At 40.0% G+C, this 19028-nt stretch overlaps 1 protein-coding gene across 5 annotated transcripts; it reads right to left on the minus strand.

Annotated features, from left to right (window-relative positions):
- Positions 1-187: 187 nt before the first annotated feature.
- On the minus strand, positions 188-17363 carry LOC114792985 (dystrophin-related protein 2-like). Of its 5 annotated transcripts, XM_028984559.1 has the most exons (26): positions 17141-17362; positions 16823-16974; positions 14541-14694; positions 12115-12268; positions 11382-11499; positions 10860-11119; positions 10470-10616; positions 9995-10073; positions 9686-9746; positions 9454-9515; positions 9206-9280; positions 8971-9108; positions 8287-8386; positions 7915-8000; positions 7637-7794; positions 6356-6522; positions 6080-6191; positions 5682-5818; positions 5534-5599; positions 4510-4533; positions 4374-4421; positions 3967-4101; positions 3623-3866; positions 1984-2098; positions 1542-1631; positions 188-738 (listed from the first exon to the last, which is right to left on the minus strand). In XM_028984559.1, exons 2-26 carry the CDS (start codon positions 16932-16934, stop codon positions 719-721), a joined length of 2862 nt encoding a protein of 953 aa, XP_028840392.1. In that variant the 5' UTR covers positions 16935-16974; positions 17141-17362; the 3' UTR covers positions 188-718. The 5 variants fall into 5 exon arrangements, with proteins under 5 accessions (XP_028840392.1, XP_028840391.1, XP_028840389.1 ...); XM_028984558.1 differs by lacking the exon at positions 188-738 and having other exon boundaries at positions 745-1631; positions 16823-16922; positions 17141-17363; XM_028984556.1 differs by lacking the exon at positions 188-738 and having other exon boundaries at positions 745-1631.
- Positions 17364-19028: the final 1665 nt, after the last annotated feature.

A 19028-nucleotide genomic window follows, 5' to 3' on the forward strand; every position in this document is an offset into this window, starting at 1 on the left:
GCTCAGGGACACAATGGTAGTAAGTGGGATTTGAACCTGGGTCTTCTGGTTCATAGGCGAGTGTGTTACCCACTCGGTTACCAATACAGCTGTTGTGAGCTGTAGCCGTGACTCTTCGGAACAAACAGTAAAATCCCAACCTCCTCTTTAACAGAGACACAATTACACATAATAACCAGTCAGTGTGTGACAGTGGAAGGACAATTTATTGCACAATTTCAAATAAGCCAAACACACACAAATGCTGATAAATATTTTATGTCAGATAAAACCATGTGTTTTATAACACAGTGAAATAATTATTTTAATATGGCTCCTAGGTGAGATTTGAAATTGTCATGTACAAATGCTTATCTTGAGGTATTCGTGTGCCATAAATGGTTCTGTTGAGTATTTATCATTCTATATTTTTACCCCTGATTGTCATGTACATCAGAAGAATTCTAATTTGCAGTTTACATATTTAACACATAACTACAATGAAAGACGGGTACCCAAAACTTTCTGAATTCATGCAATCAATAAAAACTTAATTTTGCGTCATATTAAAGCAAATTTGCATCATATTAAAGCAAAAGAAGAAAGTAAATAGCACAGTACTTCCAACAATACCTCTCATAAATATCAAAGTAATTTAGATCTGATTCCTTTAAAAACCATCCACTTTGTCATACTAAATAGAAAAAATATATATTTTTTTTCTGCTCAGCTGCTCTGTTTACAATGGGGTGGAAGTACCTGGAAAAAAAAACAGAACAAAACTGCAATAGGAATTATGGACGTTCTGGTCAGATACATAAATGCATATCCTTGGAAATTAGTGCAATATGCAGAAAATTGTCATTGTCATTGCGTTGTGATTGTGTTGTGCCTAATGTAACAACTGCTCTACTGTGCCTTTTAAATTGCCTTTTGGGGACAAATAAAGTTCAAAGTTCAAGGCTTTGAAATGAATTCCACACATTTCTCTTATGAAATAAAGTGCAGATTTCACTGTTGTTCCACAACAGTCTCCATTTCACTGCAAAGCCTTTGGATCTGGGGTTAATATTTTGCTGTCTCAGGACAGCAGAATAATTGTGCATCATGCATAGTTTTTGACTGCTGCCCATATAATATTTTATTAGGATTGGGAATCTTTGAGCATAAAAAAAAATCTCAAGCCAACATTAATATAACCAATATTTCATTTCATTAATTAATATTTCTTCCTGATCATTCTGTTCAGCTTCAGATCATGGACTAAAACTTTGGATAACCACCAGGGGGCAATCTAAAAAATAAAATGGGGCTTATCTACAAGTGGTTAGTGAATGGAGGGTTGGGCATGTGCAACATGTTGCATCCTGCTCTAAATTTGTCATAAAACATGTTGAATTCTTATGCTCAGACCCACAGACCCCCCTGTATGGACCAGACACTTTAAAACAGTGAAAGGTATAACAGATGTGGAGAGATATTTTAATGGTTGTGGGTCAGTCCTGGTTGATCACTTTTGGAACTGGCTCAGCTGATTGTGAAGAGTTGGAAGTCTCCCTCACCAGTGTCTAATTGGAAGCTTGTCCTTAGCTGCTCAATGACCTGCTGAAGGTTGGATGCGGTGTCACTCTCCTCCTGGTCCTGTTGATGTGCTGTATTGAGTAAACACAAAAACATATTTTTATGAAAATATGGTTTCCCATTAAAGTCACTGGCCTTCATAGGTGTGGGCATTGTGCTCAGTTGAAGAATATGAAGAAATGACATCCCTTCATCATGCACTCCTCGCTTCCAAGGCTCCAAAATAACATGACATGGCATACTATCTTTTTCGAAGGATTCATACACATGATTGAGACTTTTCAGTTGGATGAACTCAATCTAGCATCTTTTTTATAGGACTAGTAAGCACTGAATTAAACTCAAAATTCACACTCTCAGATACCGCCCTTTGTTCAACAATTAAACACATTTTTCATGCAAATTTAACTTTAACTAGATTACCTGCCATTTCCACTTCTTCAGTGTCTGTTGTGCTTGGTCCCCTGTCCAGGGGCTCTTGCTCCTTAGGTGTGCATGTGCTTCCCATTGACTCGCTGCTCTCAGAATCATCTGTTGACTTTGAGGGTCACAGAAAATGTCTTGATTTTAATTAGGGCTGCACGATTTGGCACAAAAAAGTCACACTGTGATTACTGAGATTAAAATTGAAATATGTGAAATGTAACTGATTTTGAATGGGTAACGTGTCCATGGCAAAGGCACTGCAGCAGGAAAAAACATTTTACAGATACTATCCTGTGGAGTTGATCATATTATCAGAAAATATTTTAATAACACTATTCTTTTTCATATTTTATCACGCAGTTCCTCCAGGATTCCAAGATTTTATTTTGTGATTTTTAAAAATTAATTTTTTGTCCCCGGTCATTTTCATGCACACTGTCAGTGTCCAATCGTAGAACCAATCAGGCATGTGATACAGATTGGGCACTGACACGCACGCTGCATTTAGTAAACGTTAAAACCTTTAAACTGTCAATTTTTTAATGATATTTAAGGCCTTAGTATTGTAGAGGTTTAGACACTCACCTATGACCCAGAAGAGCACAAAGTCCCAGGTTCAAACCCCACTTACTACCTGCTTGTGTCCCTGAGCAACACCCTTAACCCTGAGTGGGGGGACTCCAGGGGGACTGTCCCATACTACTGATTGTAAGTCGTTCTAAGGGCGTCTGATAAATGCTGTCGATGTAATTTTTTTGGAAACTTGAATTTAGGACTTTTTAAAGTTCTGTGGAAACCCTGCCATGCGCTCTGTGCTCTTGCCCAAAACTAATAGGCATGATTTAATTTTGGCTAAGAGCAGATATTTCTGGGGTAAGCCAGTATAATCAAGACCTCTCCCGTTGGCCAAATTTATGTTGCATACGGTTTATACCGTTTATACCACGCAGCCCTACTCTGTATTTATTTGGCTCGCCACTTGCCATGGAAAAACAGGAGTTAGCTCCAGAGTTATGTGCACACTGCTCCCCAGGCGCCTGTCATGGCTGCCCACTGCTCACCAAGGGTGATGGTTAAAAGCAGAGGACACATTTCATTGTGTCACCGTGTGCTGTGCTGCAGTGTATCACAATGACAATCACTTCACGTACACTTCAAACTTTCACTATACTGAAGGAATTACGCAAAGAAATGTGCCAGAGGCTAGCCTCCACCTACTCAGCATCCTTTCTTGCAAAGATCTGCAGTGAATCATACGTAAAGGATAGGTACCATAGGCCGGACGTTTGTGTTTACTGATCGCTCATTTACCGTGCAAGCTCGACCCGACACAAGCCAGAATAAAATGATAGGCCCCCGTTGGGGCCAAGATAGGCAGCTCTACACTGTGTTCCCTGACTCCAGTCCAGAACAAGACAGGAACAATTAACAGACTGAGACTGAACAGCCAGTCTCAGTTTAATAATCTTGGAGACAATGACAGGTTATATATTGCACACATTATATATGTTTTATACCATTGAACATCATAAAGGGTAATCATGTACATCTCTGCAAACAAACTAATGCACACACAAGGATTAAAGTCCCTAAATACAGACCAACCTCAGCACCATGTCTGGGCAACAGGACCCACCTGCAGCAGAACCTTTCTGAGTCTTTGCAGCTGTGACTCCAGCTGCCGGTTGTGATCCTCTAGAATCTGCATTCTAGTCTCCAGCCGTCCTTTGTGCTGCCTCAAAACCTTGGCTTCAGCCAGCAGGGCCACTTCCTGACCCCCTGATGACCTTGGCGACCCCGAGGAGTCTTTGTACAGGTGAGGACTGGCTTCAGCCTCCGTGTACTGCCACCTCAGTCTTCTGTACTCTGCCTGCAAAATTCTACAAGGAAGGATAACAATGAACCATCATAAAGAAAACCTTGATAAAGTGGATCCTACACATTCAAAGTATTTCTTATATAGCAAGTAATACTCTATACCTGTTCTGCTGTTCCAACATGACCAGGGTCTGCTGAAGCTCTTCCTGGGTCTCTTTTCCAGTATTTCTGGGCAGGTGAGGGGAGCTGAGTCCAGAACAATGGCTGGAGTGGGGAACTGGATACTGATCTTCATCCCTTTCTCACATCACCACAGAACAGGACAACACACAGACCAACAAGGTTAGATAACACATTACTATTCAAGCTAATCTACATTAGGTCTTCATCAAGTTCATCAAGAGAAAGAACCTATTGTTCTGATGGGGGAACCACTAGGGTTCTCTATTGACCCCAAATATACTGGAAAAGTGGCATTTCAGACACAAAACTGTGTCAGAAGAGATCTTCAGGTTTTGTTGGACACCCAGTAATAAGAGTAACGCAGTGTGGTGCAACATAAAACTCACAGGCTGTGGCTGAAGAACGAACAGCTTTGCTTTTCCATCTGTGCCAGTCTGGGATAAAAAAAAAAACATACATATATCTGACAACCAATTAAACCACTTTAAAAAAAGTCAAAGATTCTGTATAATGTTTACTTACTGAATGATTTTTTGGCTGATTATACTTTAAATAAAAAAAAAATCACATTTATCATTATAATTTATCACTTTTCATCATCATTTAAAATGGGATTCATTGTTTATTCTGTTTGCCAGTTGCTCTGTAAGACGAGGGCATATTGTGCCAAACAGTGCAGTAATAATTAACCACAGTATTTACAGTAGGTCACGCCAGAACAACTATTCTCATTAGCAATGTGCTCATTTAGGTGGACAGAAGGAACTGAAGCACAGGACAGAAGTTGAGACACGCCAGTCTGTGCCCCGTTTGGCTGCTGAACACTGATGTAGGTTGGCATCTGTGTAATGCCTACTGAACAGGCAGCAGTGACATTCGCTGACCGGTGAAACATATGCTAACCTCTAAATCGCTTTAGTTATTCCTCATTTTTAACTTGCCAATTTGCTTATGCCATGATTGTTGGAGATTGAGGTTTGATGAATCAGAAGTAGCAGTGTTAGTTTTGTGTGTAAAAGCCAAATCTTCAGCATTGAGTTTAAAGAATTTTCAGAGGAAAGTCTTCTAGTACTCAGTAGATTAGGAAACAGTAGAAAATCAGGATTCAGCAGCAACTCTGAAAAGTCAATAAAAGCTTAGCTTTTTGAGCTCATTATGTATGACTGGTTTTACATGGCAGGAGGTACAAACATGAGGAGGTGTGTCCAGTTACAAGGGGCAGTGGTGGCCTAGCGGTTAAGGGAGCAACCCCTTATAATCAGAAGGTTGCTGGTTCGAATCCCAATCCGCCAAGGTGCCACTGAGGTGCCACTGAGCAAAGCACCGTCCCCACACACTGCTCCCCGGGCGCCTGTCATCCACTGCTCACTCAGGGTGATGGGTTAAATGCAGAGGACAAATTTCTCTGTGCGCACCGTGTGCTGTGCTGCTGTGTATCACAATGACAATCACTTCACTTTCACAATCACAATCACTTTCACGAGTACATTCATTGGTATTACATATGGAAAATATATCATGATATTACGATTGAGAAAGCAACAACCTGTTGGCAAAATGTTCGATTCTGGAGTGTGTGTCAGCATGCGGAAACTTTGGAGAAGAACTCGGGCTGGAGAAAAAGGCAGCAATAGATTCGGATTCAGCCAGGACCAGAGATTATTTCCGTTTTTAACATGTGTTCTGAAGCTCACGTGATGTCTCTCTCAGGGCCCAGAGCAGACTGCAAGGCTAAATACCCCCTCTGCGGATGCCTGCTGAAATAGTCCTTTGACCGAAATTTGTTCTTTAATGTCTCAGCAAAGTCCCGTATCCTCTCCCCAGATGTGCTCTGTGAAAAGAAAACCAACTGACCTGCTGGTTGACCATCACAGAATCTGTATTTGTTTATATTATTTCAATATAGTTTAACGTTCATAAATATTATCATAATTGGTTCTGTCAATAGCCTAAGGTCAGTCTTGTAAAGTGTTGAATCATATAATTCCTGACATCAGTCCAGTCAAGCAATAATCAATGACAACTCACCATCAAGTCTTTTTTGAAAATATGCACTTATCCCTTAGTTGTATATGATAGGTATGGGTCTTACTGGTGTGTAGTACTCTATAATGGGGTAATGGAGAGTTTTGCCCTTGGATGCACGGCCGGACAGAAAGCAGGCCTGGCAGATGTCCACATTAAATTGTTTAAGGCTTCGGTACCTTTAAAAAGAGAAATTTGTGTAAAATAAATAAATACATAAATATTAATTAAAAAAAACTTTTCTCATAAAAAAAGGCCCACTGTTGGCCTTGTTTTCCTTCTGTCCCTAGGAAGTAATCCAATAATAAAACAGCATTACAGTCTGACATGTTTAGAATGTAACCTGAATCCACGGATGGGACTGTGCTTGCAGACAGAGCAGCGGGCGTGGTGCAGTGTGTGCTCAGCTAATGCAACTCGCTGCAGCAGGGGCAACCAGACCAGTGACTGTGGCTCCAGGCTCATCCACTCAAGAAAGTCAGACGAGCCCACTGAGCTCCTGCCTGGTGCCTGCATAGTGAAACATGTTATCGAGAGAAGGAGGTCCGTAAAGAAATGAATATACAGCTAACCAAACAAACATATTGAGCTTTATTGAGAGGTTAAAGGAAATAATTCCAAATTTCTGAAATATAAGAATACTGAAGAAATGAACAAATGGTCTTTTAGTAATATATACTACAATACAGACATCTGTCTGTACTGATACTGTTGTATACTTTTCATTTTCTTCATAATAACCTACATAACTTTGGTGTGTGGAAAGTATATTCCATGTTAATAACCCCTTTATATACATTAATATGTTCCATATTAATAACCATTTATACATTCTATATTAATACAAATGTTATGTACATATTGCATATTACTAATTGTTTTATCCCTTTCATAATAATTGGATTTATTCTATATTCTATATGAAACCACATACTTTATATGCATATTGTCCCCTTTTACCGATTGAACTCAAATATTGTGTATTTTTGTGAGCCTTTGTAGCTTTGCAGACTCTGACCCTTCATACAGTTATATGGTGAACTCCCTGTGAACTTTGGAGCGCATCCAACACTATGAGACTCGGTCTGCCTTGCTGGGACAGTCACTTGTCGCATGATGGGATATGCAAGATATCTGCAGTTGAAAAACATGTTTTGCTGATTGTTCTTTTGGTCCAGTTAATTAAAAGCGATAAATGATAAGACATATGATAGAATATGAGATTGACATGATCATAAATCATGTTCTTCTTTTGATCTGGCCAATTGAAAGTGATGAAATACGTGGGGAGCCACCATGTTTGCAGAAGCTCTCATGTGCATCAATGACCACACCTAGTACATAGTAATGGCTAGCCCAACATGACTTGGACAAATAAATATGTTGGAAATATTGGAAGAATGCCCACTGAAGGATGTAGTTATTGTATTGTAATTATTATTGTATATAAGACCATGTTGGAACGAGCAGATTGCGTTCCGGCCACACGACTGCTTCATCTCTATTAAAGAAGCTTGCTCTAATCTGACTGACATTATTTTCTGAGTGGGTTTTGGACTTTTGGAAAAAAGGTTGGAATTTCCGCAACAGTACATATAAGCAGGGATATGTTATGTTCTCTCACCATGCGAAAGCAGCTGGCCACACTGGGCTCAACGTTGCTCCCACCAAAGGCTGCCACCTCACCCAGCTGGCGCGGAATCTGCATCAGCTCCTGAAGTAGGCTGGCCAGGTGAGGAGCATCTGTCCGGCCGTCCGCTCCACTCACCTCCTGGAACAAAACTGAGGCAGATAATTTTGTCAATAAATATATCAATCACGTGTGTTTATTTTTCTTCTTCCCTCATTTGTCTGGAATGATCACACACACACACACACACACACACACACACACACACCTACATTTGCATTTGTCTTTGATGTCAGCTTGGCACAGGCACACCAGTCCAGTCTTGAAGGACAGGGCATGTAATCTCCCAGTGCGTCCACTACGGGAGACATAAACAGAGCAGCTGAACAACGTTCTCAATCTATTCGGCACACAACTGCACATAACAGACATCTGCTGCAATGCACATGTCAGTACAGGGAAGATTTCTCAGTTACTTTAAGCTTGAAGCCAAGATCTGGTTAGGTCCATAAATTGGTTGGATAGAGAACTGTCCTTTAGGCCACTATTAAGCTTTGTATTCAGCTGGGCTACTTATGATATTAGTAACTGGGTGGTGTAAGATGCAGGGAGCATAGCATAGTGAGACACGAAGATAGCTTCACCTGTCATACACACTGAGCAGCCAGTTGAGACACAAGTCCACACACAGGGGGACATTAAGTTCCTGCTGCTGCTCCACCTCCTTGCTTGCATAAAGTGCACCTGTAAGATTTGAATTGAATAAAGTCTTAAGACAGTAAATGTCTTAAGAGTTACAAGCAGTAGTTTCCAGATAAAATGCAAAAAAAAAAAAAATTTCTCAGATTAACAGGAAGTGATGAAGGAGGACAAAGGCAACAGGAAAAAAAGAGAAGAAAACCACCAAACTATTACAACGTACAAGTACTAATGAGCATTTTACACTATACCAATCAATGTGACCTGACACGCATTTTCTGATTATGCAATGTGTGTCTGCAATGGATATGAACTTGCTTAAAAAAAAAACAGAATCTGATAGATAATTTATCTGTTGGTCCCCGATTAAGAAATTGAGATTTAGTAGCCTAGTGGGTAACACACTTGCCTATGAAGACCACAAAGTCACCGGTTCTCCCTGTGACTCCCACTTCCATTTTGTCCCTGAACACTTAACCCTTAGCTCCATGGGCACTGTCCCTGTTACTACTGAATAAGGGAGTCTGCTAAATGCCTTAAATGTAAATGTGTCACTTGGTACAAAAAAATGTGTCCTACACCGTGGCTACTGCAAAATAACAATTGCAATTGTGAATTTTTAACAGCACCCAATGCATGGATGACCTCCAGCACATCCATGAACCCTGACCCCATGACCTCCACTGGGCTAGTCAATCCAACAACCATGTCTCTGGGCTCAGACCTGGGGCACACAGCCACCACGCTGCCCAGACTCATCTTGCTCACTGAGAGAGAGGAAAAAACAAGGTCAGCTTTCTTGCCCTTATGCGCATATATGTAGAAAGGCCTGCTGTTACTGATGTTTGAAGCAGCACCACTCACATCTTAAACACTTCTGCAAACAGTGCAGTTTCATTGCAGTTCTGTAGGCAGAAAAACGGATGTGATTCAGATTAGCTATGGACAAAGAGAGGTAGAGAGACAGAAAAAAGTCAGTCAATGCACTGCTGGGCTGAACAAACAGTGGTTTAGGGGAATGCATTATGTACATTACACAGACAGTCCCCTGTCATTTTACATGAACTGGATGCATTTATAATGCATGCAAGCGGCACTTTGACAGAAAATACCCATGGCCTGATAGAGCTCTATCATCTTTGGGTGGTCCCAGCTCGTGGTCTGAGTTTCATGGCTGAAACACATTTAAGTAAAAAAAAACACTGTCAAGCTTCATGAAAGTCTGACAGTGCTCTGGGGCATGCTAAATAATGCTGCAACATCCACAAAATTGGTTTTACCAGAATGAAAAATATATATGATACACGGATCCGTTTCATTTTTCAGTTTGGAGCACATACTCACTTGATGTAATATGGAACTTTGTTGGGTGATACAGATCTCTCCCAAGGCGGCTGTACTGAACCTGAAAACCAAACACATACCACGCTTCATTTATTTAATTAATAATAGGTCAAATTATAAACAGTAGGGGTGAACGATTTTAAGAAAAAATGTAAATGCGATTTTCACTTGTGATCTGCAATTCAAACTACATGTCCCAGAATCCTGCACACAACACTGTGCATGGAATTTGAATTTCTGCTACTACCACTAGTTTGACAAATTATGACTAAATACCTCTTGTTGAACTATAATTTTTTTTTATCTTACCAGAGAGAAAGTGTTGGGATTTGGGTCCAAAACATCTGTGTGCTTCCTGCAAGTCTCTCAATCTGTCATCTATGGAGATCTGAAGTACACATAATGTAAAGCATTCAGATGTATCAGAGAATAATGTAATAATTATTGGATTTATGTACAAATCCACAAGGTTTAAACTTAATTTACCAAATTAAATCAAACTGTACAAATACACATACATTACCAGGCAAAAGCTTGGACACACCTACTCAATAACAATCTTGCATTTTTTATTTAATAGAACAAAACTAAAGACATGGGACTATGAAATAATGTGAAGTTGCATAATAAACAAAAACTAAGGCAGAAAGTTTGAGAAAGAACAGTATGAAAGAAGTAAACTAACGTGCATAGAGAATGGTGGCACCAGAACTCATGAAATCTATTGATTACAGAATTGTCCTTAAGCATTAAGCAGCACTTTTAGAGGACAATCTAGTTTTACCTGAAGTAGTATACATTGATGGTTGAGATGTTGCAGCAACTGTGTGTTTTCTGTAGTGAGCTGAACTCCGTACATGCTGAGTTGTTGGGCTAATTCATTTATTTGCCGAACCGCTTCCCTAAGGGGAGCCAGCTCTTCCTCAAAAAGCTGCACAGAGAAAGTTACATCAGTTTCCTGAATTTGGTTTTAGTGAAAGATAAAAAAAATATGAAACCATGCACTGGAGTACAGATTTTTGGTATTTTAATGCCAGAACATGCATATTTCAATAAAAGCTTACTTAAATTAAATAGGCATTTTAGATCACTGATCTACTTTTCCTTCAGTAATTAATCACTCCTGGAATGTGCCATTCATAAAAGATTTTTAACAGTGAGTGTCATGTGGTACCTTTATGGCATCAATGTGGTCCTGTAGTGAGTCAACCAGCAGCCCGCCCAATGGTTCCCAGGCCTCCTGCACTCCCAGTGCCTCCTGCACCTCCAGGTTTAGTGCAGCCATGGCGCTCTGGAGCTCAGCTAACCTGACTACTGCAGCCTCCATCCGGCTGTGTCGGGCAGTGCAGAGCCCCATTAGCCTCTCCCACAATGCTGCCACCACTCCAGCCTGTCGCCACACCCACTGTACACTATTCTCCCCATGGGAATGGTCTGCAGAAGTCATGTTAATTACAGAAAGAATCTGATTACATGTAAGATGACATGGAACTATCTGAATTGCTGAATATTTTTTTCTCATTTTGAATAAATTAGAGCATTGCAGTGGGATGGTTTAATGAGACATGCCTAGTCCACTGTAGTATTATAAATGAAAAAATATTTTACCACTACATTAAGCAACAGCATTTCATTACAGTATTGTTTTGGATACAATAAAACTACATGTACTGAGCATGTATGGGAGCATACATACCATATTGGATGAAGTCTTCTTCTGTTTCTAGCAAAGAAGACTGAGTCAGGAAGTCCTGGGCTGATTCCAACACTGAAAAAATTAAGGGACCTCTGGATTTCACCTCCTCAACAAAGACCTGCATATTAGACAGGAGCATTTTCTGAATATACCACCTGTTGTTAGCCTCATAGCCCCAGTGCATGCTTACAAGGTATGGAAAAGCACAAAATATACAAATGTACATTATCTTGTCATCACGGTCAAAGATAAGGCAACGGAGGGCCAAAAAAACACTCAGAAAAACCATACAATTAAAACACAAACAATCACATTGTTTGTCTTGTATTCAAATCTAATTAGAAATCTAATTGAACTGGCAAATATGGCCAAAAGCAACTGAGCAAGAAAATATTAATAGAATCTACTGATTCCATTTAATTGTCCATGACAAATTCTTAAAGGAATTAACATTACATGAAAAATTAAACGAACCTTTATATAGGAAATATTGTCAGCCCTGATTTTAAACAAGCACAAAGGACAATTCAGCCCATGGTTATGCAAATATTTCATTAGAAATATACGCTGCTGCTGCCCCAAAGAATTGTACAACACTCAGTGGTGTGGTGGATAACTGAATCAGACCATTTAAGCCACTCTAAAGGAAACCAACCACTCTAAACAACAAGACCAGAAGTAGGAATAATCTAGAATTCTCAGTTTACTGGAGTATGCTGCAGCAGGGTTTTACCTGGTATTCTTCCCGTTGTTGTTGCAGAGCTGCCACGTCGCCTACAAGTGGCAAGGGTTCTGCCAACTCTTCCTCCTTCAAAGAAAGCCAGTCAATGGAGTGCTGGAGGGAAGGCTGAAGACCTGAACTCCATTCGGATTCCTCACACCAGGTTCTACAGAGCACAAGGTTCAAGTGCGGCTGAGGATACTCAGTATAGACATGTATAAGACTGCTCAAACCTGCTACGATGAGCAGTGAATGTAAACTATTCCTGGCATAAAAAAAATCTATTTCAAAACTCTGACTGATGTCATCTTGTCCAGAAGTGATGCTGGTTCAGCCTCTTGACAATTCCATGCAATGCCAATACAACTACACAGGACAGTTTGAGTCATATGACACAAAGAATTCAATTACCACATATCAAGAGAAAGTACTGCTTCTTTTTTTAATACACGAATAACATGATTTCTCATCTTTATGTGGCATATTTCTCATAATTAAGGATCTCAATAAGCATTAAACACCTAACACAAGGACTCACATGCATATTTCTTGTTTATTAATATGAAGTCACTAAAATAATAAAGATGACCAACTTAATTCATTAATTCAGCAAAATATATAGGTTTTATAGCTAAATAATTGCTAGCAAAAAATAAAGACTAGTTAATAAAGTAAGTACTACAGGGACATCAGTAGCACCTTGGTGGTTTGGGATTTGAGTCTGCTTCCTTAACCACTAGGCCACACCTTCCCCTTATGCACCAATGTACAGTTTTCACAACAGGCTACGCAGCTCCTCGTCCAGGCAATGGTCACCTCTAAACTCGACTACTGTAACTCTCTCCTGGCTGGAGCCTCTGCAGTCACCATAAAACCACTCCAGAGGGTCCAAAATGTGGCAGCCCGCCTCATCTTCAATCAGCCAAAATACACCCATGTCACGCCTCTTCTCTCTTCTCTCTACTGGCTCCCAGTTTAAATCCTTGATGCTTGCCTATAGGGCTGTAAATAGAAGTGCACCCTCTTATATGAACACACTACTAGCTAACTACACTCCTGCATGCCCTTTCAGATCTGCAAATGAATTGAGACTGAAAATTCCCTCTTCACAGGGTCTCCGATTCCAATCGACTCTGTTGTGGAACAACTTGCCCTGCTCCATTTGACTAGCCGAGACTACGACCACCTTTAAGAAGCAGTTGAAAACCCACTTGTTCAAAATGTATTTCAGACGAGTCTAACACTAAAACACACGCACATGCACACACACTGCACAAAAAAAAAAAAAAATCTAGCACGTAACAATTTCCGAGCATGTTCTTTTTCTGACAAGTTAGGCCTCATCAGGGCTCTTAGTTTTGCTAACTCAAAATCTATAGAAACTGAATGAGAATTGCTGGTGTCTTCCTCTTGTAAGTCACGTCTGCTAAGTAAAGTAAAGTATGCAGAAAGTTTACAGAAACAATTCCCCTTCAGATAATTGTTGGGCCTTAAAGTACGTATATGTGCACAAATGAGAGGCAAAAGGTACGCATGTTTACCCTTAAGTAACAAAAAGCTTCTTAAAGGCTTCTGTTCCAAACACAAGTCAATGTACCCGTAAAGGCATAATAGTGTTATTTCCAGAGAGTGCAGGTGACACCAGATCAATTTCCAAACCCTCGAATCTCGTTTATCTATCCATTCTCAGATCCGGGGTTACTGGAGGAGAAACCAACATATGGAAAAGAAGTGCAGTTCACCAGGGTATCCCTGGTTAACTTAAAATGAAAATTTATGATTGGCCAAGAGATGTAAGGTTCATTGCTATTGGAGTATCATGACTTAAATTAATCAAATCCTGTTTCGTGAAACAGCCGCGAAAGTGCAGAAAATAACTGTCATTATTATCATTATTCATAATTTCATAATAATCAATATTATAACATATTTCTCCAATTCCTCTGAACCTGTACAGTCTAGTTAAATGGTTCCAAAATATTCGACGAGTGATTTGAGATTTAATGTAAGCCTGAGTAAGTAAAGAGTAAGCTGGCTCAATTGTTTCTTAAATAAGAAGTATTGCATGACAAATAACAACACAGACGGGTCATGGATATATAAAGGGAAAAAAGTTTGCTCCACAGAGAGGGGTGGAAAGATTGAATGAGGAAGTCAGAGATCTTGTCTCTGCATTGTTTGTATGTGTACCTGCCACCATGAGCATTTTACTTTGGTCTTCACACTTCCATTATGAACAGGCTCAGAAGAGTTATGATTAAGGGGACATTTTGCCAGTAGCTGAGTTACTGTTTCCTTTTTGGGATTATTATTTTACAAATTTGAATTTGTCAAAGATTGTTCCTCTTGGCCAATTATCCAACACCTGGCACCGCTATTGTCAAGCTATTGCTTTTTTTCCAAATATAACTTTTGGTTCATATTGCACACAATCGTACCTGGCGTCTGAGGGGGTTTCACAGCAGTTCAGCACATCACTGCCTTCACCGCTCCACTTGTGAAGTCTTCCGGTCTGGAGCTTTTCATGCTCTTCTGGGGTGTAGGTTTGCAGTTTCAATTCAGACCCTTCAGGAGAAGGGATCCACCCAGCATCTTTGAAAGAACATGTACAGATTTGTAGTGTGGAACAAACTAAAAGTCAAAGCAAACAGGCCTGCAATGTTTTCTTTGCTATTTTTGTGCTATGCTATTATTCCAAGGTAAGAAGAACGAAGTAGTTTGTGAGTGAACTAGCTATGTTAACATGAGATGTTCTTTCCAACATTTCATGCTACAGCTAAATTCACCTGTTTCATGGCAAACAAATCTCTTTCTGCTTAGACCTGTCTGCAAAAAGACACTGTACTGTACTGTACTGTACACACTGATCGTAAGTAAGGTAAGAATTTACATTGTCGACCACGGACGCAACGCTGAGAGCAATCATAATGAGCATTTTTTGCAAAAGTTTTGTAAAAGTTTCTCGTCACCACGTTGATTCGAGTTTCAGAGACGAATCGGAGGGTTCAGTAACTGCTCCGTCATTAAATGGCTTTAGGGTTTTGCTCTCAGAGTGAAATCATGGGAGGCTCTCCAACTACACTTGCACTATAGATCTGTGACAGCAACAATTTATTCATGGGACGCACCAGGAAAGTTCCCAAATTGTTTCTGCCTTATTCATGAGAACATCAACACCCCTTAGTGTTCCTTGAGTCTCACAGCCAAAGACTGGTGTACTGGGACAGCGTTATGAGAAAGTCGTTTGGAGTCGAGGGATGATCATCAGGACACTTCTGGATCATCAGATCCACTCCTGGCAGCTTCTGTCAGTGTGTGGAAATCATTTCTAGATGTGATGGATGCCCGTGGCATCAAATCTATGTCTGGTACTTTTGCAGCACAGCAGTCTTATTTTCATTTCATTTGAAATATCTAAGAAACTACCATTAATAATTCATCCAAAACAATATCATTTTTCTTTTTTCAGACCTGATAAAGTACTCTTACTTTAATGTGCTTACACTTTTTACTAAATGAAACAATTTGCAGATGTTTATACAGTCTTTTTGTTATTTATATTTAAAGTAATTAATAACACGCACAAGCAATTCTTTCATATAGTACTATAGTAATTCATACTATTTCAAAGCAGTGATGCTTTGAATGGAAAATTATCCTCAGATTAGTAGAGACAGCATACTGTAGATGTAAACATGTATCTGTCAAAGCAGCGATGCTGATTTCTTCCATTGTGTGTGTTTGTCGGATATACAGTACCGCTAATTTAGAATGTCTCTTCAGGCATTCTGAAAATATAAAATGGCCTCTTTCCTTGGGACATGAACACATCTCTTATAATAATCAGCCACACAAAACAAAAGACTGTTGATGTGCTCAGTCAAGCAAATGATCACATTAATCTTGTGCAGCATCCACAAAAGGAACAAAACCAGACACCTCCGACTTTAATGCACCGAAACACTCGCAGCCAATTGCTAAAACTGTCACAATTCCAACATTAAATTATTTTAAACATACATAATGACAAGGATGTTAGATCTGCAGCCTGATTCGTCTGGTCCTCATGTGAAGTGGGGCTGACATTTCTAAATAGAAATTGCTGTTCTTGTTAATTGCAGGTCATTTTGAAAATCTTTGTTTGAAAATCTATTTCAAATTCAAGTTTCCTTATGGGTTGTTTCCACTATTTCAACTATTCAACTATTTATCAACCCTTCTCCTCATCTACAAATGTTCATAATTCTTGATATATTTATTATGGTACATAAGCACTGTTATGTAAGCCAAACCTCAGTATCCAAAAGCATGTTTTTTTTCAATCTACAAAATTAGTGGCTAATAAACTTTAAAATGGCAAATTAGTTACCAAATTTATTCCTCATAAGTGGACTTAAGTGTACTACTAAAACAGAAAGCGTCTGGATTTAACTAGACTATTATTTCAAGGACACATTACACATTTAACACATTACAAACACAAAAATGTTATGGATTCAGTACTCAATACACAGCACTGCTTATCAAAAGAGTGAACCACTGGCAAAAGAGTGAACCTTTGGGCATGTTAAAAAAGTTTCAACCAATGCAGTCGTCAAATGATCCTATTTCCCCCTTTCAAATACAACTAACATGTACAGTATATATTGAGTGTTCCATCCTCACAAATGAGAAATGATTTTCTGGGACTCTGGAATACGGAGTTACACCTGACACTCACCCTCCTGCCTCCTGCCGTCTCCTTCCGAAGGTCCATGCGGATCACGGTTATTCGGTTGGGGCTCCTCCATGTGGTTCTCCATGTGGGAACATCTGTGCATCTGTGAATGCATGACGGCTAGACTAAAAGCTAACCGTTGCTGTCTTTTCAATCTGAGTGAAGAACACAAAAACTGCTTGAGGTGCATGTTATAAAACACACCAGAATGACAGCCGTGAGTCGGCACACATAACTGACCATTAGTCATAGCAGAGATCACCATTTTCCACCTAATTCTACATACGTTTCAACGAAGACAGATGTCTAGTTGCTTCTTACCATATTACTGCAGCAATGACCAGCAGATGGAAAAGTCCAAATCGGAACTGTGCTCTGTAGAGGCTGTGGAGTAGTAGGGGGGGAAGAGAGAGAGAGAGAGAATGATAGTCACACATTAAAGGGGTCAGAGAGGAGCAAAAAGAAAGAATGCACATCTACAGTCTGCTGTCTGCCTCCCCTGTCCCACTGCATAAGTCAGAATGGGATTTCGAGAAGAAAATGAGTGAGAACAAAGAAGAGAGAGAGAGCGAGAGAGAGAGAGAGAGAGAGAGGGAGACTAGGGGGGGGCAATAAGAATCCTGTGCTGACCCCCAGAGCGATACATGCAGTGAGGGGACTGCCACATTAGTTCAACCTCATCCTGGCTATGGCTCCAGAGGGATTCCAAGGGAGGACTCAGAATACCCAGTCCAAAAGGCAAGCACCAGGACTTTTCTTTTGGACTGGGTATTCCGAGTCATGTGGTGGTGAATTTTCTTACTTTATTTCTTTTTTTAAATTAAACAGTATTTACAGTATACACAGTATTCTAATTTATGTTACAGATGCATTCAATCAAACATGCAAATTCAAGAGGAAGGTAAACAAATAGCAAATATAGCAACCAAACTGTAATCCCATGCTTCGTTTTAATGCCTTAAAAAAATTAAATAATAGTCTCGAACAACATTTTAAATGGAGAAATGGTGTGGGTCACCAATTTGTCAGAAAGAAAGGCTTCTCCTAGCACCAGTATTAATGCCCTTGTTACTGAGTGGCCATCCTAAAAATACTGCACTCAACACTACACTCCATGGAGCAGTTATATTAAAGATGAGACCATCTACTTTTGACTGCATATAATGTCTATATAATATCTTCAAATTTAGATGACAGAAAGTGAAAAAAGTCAAAGCGATTAATTGTCACATGAGCACCCAGTGCACACCAGTGTTTCCTCCAGTTTGAACCCAGGCCCTGAGGGAGCAGTGGGCAGCCATGAAAGGTGCCGGCGGAGCAGTGTGTGGGGACCGTACCTTGTTCAAGGATTTGAACCCTAAACCTTTCGATTACGGGGCCACTTCCACTTCATCTGTGCTGGCATTCTGAAGGGCTTAGAAAGGTGAACCGACGGGGAGTGTTTGAACATGATTGAAAGTTCGATATCTCCCTCTAGTGGCACATGACTCAAACTTCACCAAACATGAATTAAGCCGTTATTAACTTTTTTATTATTAGGTGCATTAGTTAATTTATACTTTTATATTCTATCTATCTCCCTTTGTTCTGCTCTTCTTATTATTGTGCTGTCCTCTCTCTCTCTAGATAGATAGATAGATAGATAGATAGATAGATAGATAGATAGATAGAATAGAATGGAATACTTGCCCTCTGCCACAACACACTCTGAATTGTGAGGACAAGCTAATGAGTGATTGGTGGATAATTAACTGTCACTAATTAATATATGTTGCCATGGCAATGCTCATCCGTTGCCTATCTAGCTAAATGCTAACTGGCTAAGACCGCGGGGATAAACTGGATCCTGGCGTGCAGTCGCTAAAGAGCGCAGAAGCTTTAAACTGAGGCCGAATTTGGCAGCAGTTGGCCTTTGCGACAGCCAACTCTACCTTAGACTGAACATTTAAAGTGAGGGAGGGAAGACGCACGTCGGCGTGAAGGTCAGTCTCCACCGGCACGGTGCCGTAGGTGGCGCTATTCACGAAACAAAAAGGTGCCTGCTCCTGTACGTACACACCGCGGCCCTGAGGCGGTGGGGCTCTGATAATTTGGTTCATATTCTCTGCCGCTGTGCATTTAAATGCAGTGTAGAAATTATTCTTAATTTCCTCACGTTACTTTAAATCATTTTCATTGTCGTTTTCAAAGGTGCTCGTTGTGAAAGGTT

The sequence above is a fragment of the Denticeps clupeoides genome, chromosome 6, assembly GCF_900700375.1.
Source record: "Denticeps clupeoides chromosome 6, fDenClu1.1, whole genome shotgun sequence".
Classification (NCBI taxonomy): domain Eukaryota; kingdom Metazoa; phylum Chordata; class Actinopteri; order Clupeiformes; family Denticipitidae; genus Denticeps; species Denticeps clupeoides.

Excerpts from the sequence above, each read along its gene's own strand:
- LOC114792985 (XM_028984556.1), bottom strand. The coding sequence starts at position 16,934 with ATGCATTCACAGATGCACAGATGTTCCCACATGGAGAACCACATGGAG. Across the intron at positions 10,074-10,469 it reads ATCAATGTATACTACTTCAG|ATCTCCATAGATGACAGATT; the intron begins GTAAAACTAGAT and ends TGTGTACTTCAG. Across the intron at positions 4,534-5,533 it reads ATCGAACATTTTGCCAACAG|TATAATCAGCCAAAAAATCA; the intron begins GTTGTTGCTTTC and ends TTTTATTTAAAG.